The sequence below is a fragment of the Mobula birostris genome, chromosome 12, assembly GCF_030028105.1.
Source record: "Mobula birostris isolate sMobBir1 chromosome 12, sMobBir1.hap1, whole genome shotgun sequence".
Classification (NCBI taxonomy): Eukaryota; Metazoa; Chordata; class Chondrichthyes; order Myliobatiformes; family Myliobatidae; genus Mobula; species Mobula birostris.
In genome coordinates this window covers 68,872,321-68,878,320 of record NC_092381.1, presented here as the reverse complement: position 1 = coordinate 68,878,320, position 6,000 = coordinate 68,872,321, and the positions used below count along the sequence as shown (strand labels likewise).

Below are 6,000 nucleotides of genomic sequence, written 5' to 3'. Positions count from 1 at the left end.
ACAACATCACAGTTCCATGCTCTAAGTTCACCACCTTTCCTGATAACCCCCCCTAGCATTAAATACACACACACATTTCAAACTATCCATCCCATTGTACCTCAAGCAAGAGAAAATCTGCGGGAAATCTGAGCAACACACACAAAATGCTGGAGGAACTCAGCAGGCCAGGTAGCATCTCTTGGGAAAAAGTACAGTCAATGTTCTGGGCCAAGGACAGCCAAAGGGTCTCGGCTCGAAACATTCACTGTACTTTTTTCCATAGATGCTGCCTGGCCTGCTGAGTTCCTCCAGCATTTTGTGTGTGTTGCTTGACCCATTGTGTCCATTACTTTGCTCCTGCCTGTTTTTACAGGCCCTGACATCTACCTTCCTCTTCCCTCCATTTTCTGACCTGGTACTCTGGATCCCACCTCTCTGCCAAGTTAGTTTAAACCCTCTCAAGTAGCAGTAGTGAACATCCTGTGCAGGATATTAGTTCCCCTCCAGTTTAGGTGCAAACCATCACTCTTGTGCAAGTCACATCCACCCCAGAATCAGTTCCAATGATCCAAGAATCTGAAATCCTGTCGCCTGCACCAGCTCCTCAGCCACCCATTCATCTGTACTGTCATCCTATTCCTGCCCCGACTAGCACATGGCACTGGGAGTAATCCGGAGATTACTACCAGGGAGGTCCTGCTCTTCAGCCTCTTTCCTAACTCACTGTGCTCTCTGCACAAGACCGCTGACCCCTTTCTACCTACAATATGTCATTGGCATCAATGTGCACCAAGACCTCTGACTGCTCCCCCATATTCTGCAGCCACTCTGAGACGTTCCAGACCCTAGCACCTGGGAAGCAGCACACTGTCCTGGGTTCTCCGTCACGGCCACAGAACCCTCTGTTCATCCCCTTCACTATTGAGTCTCCTATCACTATTGTTCTGCCTGACTGAGTCTCAGAGCCAGCCACAGTACCAATGGCCTGACTGCTCCTGCTGGGTCTTCGCCCCCAACGAAGGGGTGTACTTGTTGTTGAAAGGACTGAGCACAGGAGAACTGTGTCCTGATTGCTGACTCCCTATACTTCTCCTGGTGGTCACTCGCCTACCACTGAAGGCAGCACACTGGGTGTGACCATCTCAGTAAAAGTTTCATCTGTGAGGTTTTCAGCCTCCTGGATGGTCCTGAGTTCATCCACTTCCAGCCCCAGTTCCTCATCCCTGTCAGTCAGGAGCTGAGGCTGGGTGTACTTCCTGCAGATGTAGCCATCAGGGAGACTGTCAATTTATCCTGAAATCCTGCATCTCAAAGGTGGAGCATTCCAACGCCTTAACTATCCTGCCTACAGTGACCTCAGGACGAAGGATTTACAGACCAAAAAAAAAGCTTTCCTGTTCTTACATGTGCCTTCTCTCTGAAAGGTTTGAGTTTTACACGTACCTCGGTCACTTACTCAGCCTCTTCCCACCTAATTTGTTATAATTTTAGCTCCAACTTCTCGAGCCCAATATCCACAATCAAAAAACAAATACAAATGACTCAGCACCCTTAGCACCCGCCTTCAAGAACTTATAACCTTTAGCCTCAATTTCAGCACCTTTTAATATTAAAGGTTTAATTGCAATAAAAAACATTCCACTTTGTATAATTAATCTTGATGTGGTTAGTACTCAGTAGCTTGCCTGAAGAACTAGTTCTATTTCCACTACATCCAGGTCAGGACCGTTATAAGATTGTCAGACTTCTTTAAACCAAAGACACAGAGCTGTATTGGTTGCTGGGGTTATTTGGAGAGTTATGAATGTGTGGTCATGCTATTACAGAAAATTACTGTATATAATTTGTCAATAGATGATAGCAAGATCCAATGTTGCACTTATTATGCAGCTAGTTGTGTAAGTTTTGAATGGATAAGGAATGATAGTTTCATGAAACTCTGAATTCAAAATTAACTTTTGGTGCTTGCATAACTGTGCACTCTATTAAATGGTTACAGTTTAATACATTGGCTATAGCCATAATGACTTTGGGCACTTAAATAGGCAAAGTACAGAACAAGCACTTAAACAGACAATGTACGGAAGGATACAGACCTAACTAAGGCGAGCAAATAGGATTCGGATAGATCTTGAAAAAGGTCAGCACAGACATGGTGACCCCAATGGACTGTACTAAAGAACTTTGTGACTCTCTAACTCTATCAATTCTCTACCATAAACAGAAACTATATGGCATTACAAGTGTTGACAGAATGCAGAAAATTCAAGGAATTGTTCTATGTATATTACATTGAAGCAGCCACCTTATTAATCTTCCATGAAGATAGTCCATTATATTATGTAGATAATTGTCATCATCACATAACATGATTACCAAAGAATTTAATCATTAAATGCTTCAAGTTCTTTTGAATTTACATAATAGCTATCTTCCAATAATCTGTTTTATTCAAATTAACTTTTTCTATATCTTTTTCATGCTATTGTTGGAATCACATGGATATGGGAATTTCAGTTCAGCCTGTGACTGCTTAGCCAACTGAAACAGGCAATGAGTAAATAAATGGAAGTAACTCAGGTCCTTTTCCTTGGTTTTACAAACATCTTCTAGATTTAAATCAAAATAGAATGTAATGTCCAGCATAATCTGGAAAGGACTATGAATCTAGATAAAGAACTTTTGGCATTTTGGACATCTCACATTGAAAATAAAGTTTTATTTCAGTTTCTGGTGCTTCAGTTGATTGATTTGCAATAGTGGTAGGATGCTCCCAATATTGATACATAGTTAATTCCTTTAATTCTGCTTCCACATCAATGACCATCTACATCTGAGAATTCTTGTCATCTTGTTTAGCTTCATCCTGATTCTGGGTTATTTTTTCTTCCTGGCTTTCAGAAGCAGCATGTGGTTCTTCGGTGTTTACCGTATGTGTAGAGGTAATTTCTTGAGCTTCCTCCTTGAGCAATGTTGGGGCTCTTCCAGAAACTGCATCAGACTCAACACAATCAGCAGAAGTTTCATTTTCTGAACAATCACTTGTTTTTTGTGACATATCTTTTTTTTCATCTTCTGTAGCCATCTCATTCTGACCTTGTGGTGGCTCATTAGTTGTTGTTGATAAGTCTTCATTACCTTGCTTCTCCTGAACTGCAGGATCATCAACTGTTGATGATAAGTTCTTGCATTCATTATCCTCCTTTTCTTCATTTTCCACAAGTTGAATAATTGTTGATGATAATCCCTTGCACTCATTATCATCATCCTGAACTTTCACAAGTTCATCATCTGCTACTGGTAAGCCATCATTGTTATTATTTTCCTTATCCTGAACTTCCACAACTTCATCAACTGTTGACTGTAACTTTTCCTCCTCATTATCTTCCTGATCCTGAACCTCCACAACTTCTTCAGCTGCTACTGGTAAGCCATCATTGTTACTATTTTCCTTACCCTGAGCTTCTGCAACTTCATCAACTGTTGACTGTAACTTTTCACCCTCATTATCTTCCTTAACCTGAACCTCCACAACTTCTTCAACTGCAACTGGTAAGCCATCATTGTTATTACTTTCCTTGCCCTGAACTTCCACAACTTCACCAACTGTTGACTGTAACTTTTCATCCTCTTTAACTTCCTTGCCCTGATCTTCTTTACTTTGATCTTGTACAAGTTCATCAACCATTGATGGTGAGCACTTGCATTCATTACCTTCCTTATCCTGACCTTCCACAAGTTCATCAGCTATTGAAGTTAACCTCTTGGGTTCGTCTTCCCTATTCTGTCTTTCCACAAGTTCATCAGCTGGTACCGGCAAGTTTTTTACTTCGGGTTCCTCAACTTTCTCTGGCTGAACTTCCACGGATTCAACTACTGATGTCACATCTTCACTTCTTATTTCACTTTGGTCCTCAAAATGTTCATCCACTTTTGGACTGGATTCAGTGTGTACTTCAACATGGCTTGCATCATTTCCTTTGCACAGTAAAGCTTCCTGATCCTCAGAACTGTCCTCAGCTGGCACAATTGCCACGGTTAGCAAGTCATGTATTTCTTTTAAACTATCAGGAGCTGGAGTAGATGCATTTTCCTTCTCTTTTTCATTTTCCTGCCTGTCCTGACGTTCATTTCTTGGTAGGTTCTCATTATTGTTTGCATTGTTTAATTCCACTGGATTTCCACCTTCCTGATAATTCCCTGCAGTTGAACTAGATTCCTCTACTGCATTTACATCAAGTTCAGTTACCACCATTCCATTCGGCTTGGAGTGAAGAACTTCATTCCCCGATTTCTGGTGAGAAGTTGATGACTGTTCACTTTCCAGTTTCTCATTCAGTAGAATATCAGATGTAGGAGCAGAAATTTGAGAAATCACTTTTTCACCCACTTCCAGTCCCTCAGCACTCGAGTCTTTAGGTGGTGTTTTGGCTGGGCTCCTGGGTTGAGAACCTGGTGGTGTCTTTCCTTCATTTTTATCAGTGAGATTGCCATCACTGTCACTGGTATAAGGCAAATTGTCCACAAATAGATTGTGTTTTTTCAAAATGGCAGCCTCTTGCACCACTAACAGGAGAAAAAAACGTTTTACAATTTAAAATAAAACCACACAGGTAGCCTTGCGCAATAAGAGTATTTCTATAAACAACATTTCAAAGGTGCAATCAAACCAAACTACATGCCATGCCATCGATGGGAATGTTAGCAAGTTTAACACAAAGCTAGCTAATGAGTTTTTTTTAAAGCTTGCAGCAGGAGAGGGAGGTGCAAGTAAGAGAGGAAGTTCCTAAATATGTGCCCATCAAGGTGAAATGCAGACTGTGGACTGCACAAAAGACCAGAATCACAACTCTGGTTACCAGGAAAAGGGGAGAGGATGTCACGAAAGGAATTAGAGTTTAAAGCTTGAGGCTTGGTGACGGGAAGCTGCAAAAACAGCAAGTGCATGGTCTTTCAGCAGCAGTGCTGAAGGTTATAGGAGGCTTTGGAGGCTCACAGAGGTCACCAGCTACAGCAGCTGCCTTCATTTTATCCATCAAATGCCGACATGTTCTCATTCTCATTTCCCTACGCAGCAGCAGCAGAACCTACTGGTCTTACACGAGCAGTGCAGCCACCAGCATTCCCCATTACTGGAGCCTTCTGGTTTGGGATGAACAAGAAGGATTGGGGGCATCAACACGGTGCATCACAGGATAGAAACAGCAGTTTCTTCAGCTGAAGTTTACAGGCAGTGGAAGCTGGAGTGCCAGTCAGGCATGCAGTACATTTGTCAATTCTGAATTGACAAAGGCATAAGTTTCAAAGACAAGCAAGCTGAGGTGAGCAGGGAGAAAGGGTGATGTTGTAGGGTTGGAAGTATGTGGCTACTTTATCAGGGTTCATAAGCTGTTTGTGGTCTACAGGGTACCAAAATTAATCATTATCTGTTATGGCCTGAGACAAAGGCCAGACAGGGGCGAAGTACTGAGTGCAGTGTATGAGCCAAAGAAAGTGCTGGTGTCTAACTGGAGAGAACCTATCCGAGCAGGATCAGAATAAGGTTGTGAGAGTTAATGGAGAGGCTGAGCAGGTTGTCAGCACCATACACGTGGAAGCTGACCACATGGCTTCAGATGGCGTCACCAAGATGTAACTGATGATAGAGAGGACACCGTGAAGTGCTGCAGCCACAATGCCACATGGCTACCTAGTTTTCAGCTTCTAAATTTGTCTGAAGATGGGACCATCTCCACAGAACAATTCAGTGGTCACATGTGCAGAATTCCAAAGCCAAAGATATGGAGATGGATAGAGGAGCCTTTGTTATAATCAGGACACTCAGACGGGGGTGAAGGGAAAGGGTAATCTAGGAGACATCAGAGATTGTGACTGGAGTTGGTGAATGGGGAATCAGTGTGGTCAAATATACAAAAAACTAAATAGAAATGGTGAGGGATGAGAGGGAATGCACCAGCATCAGAGTCAGAAAGGATGTCATTTGTGTCTTGAGTTATGTCTGTTTCAGTGTAATCCTGA

At 42.4% G+C, this 6,000-nt stretch overlaps 1 protein-coding gene across 2 annotated transcripts in view; it reads right to left on the bottom strand.

Annotated features, from left to right (window-relative positions):
- Positions 1-272: 272 nt before the first annotated feature.
- Positions 273-6,000, bottom strand: part of LOC140206005 (protein Niban 1-like) — a 137,070-nt gene continuing 131,342 nt past the window's right edge. For both annotated transcript variants that reach the window (XM_072274010.1, XM_072274011.1), the window contains exon 14: positions 273-4,548. In XM_072274010.1, the coding sequence (XP_072130111.1) occupies positions 2,810-4,548 (1,739 nt within the window). In that variant the 3' untranslated portion in view covers positions 273-2,809. The remainder of the gene's footprint in view (positions 4,549-6,000) is intronic.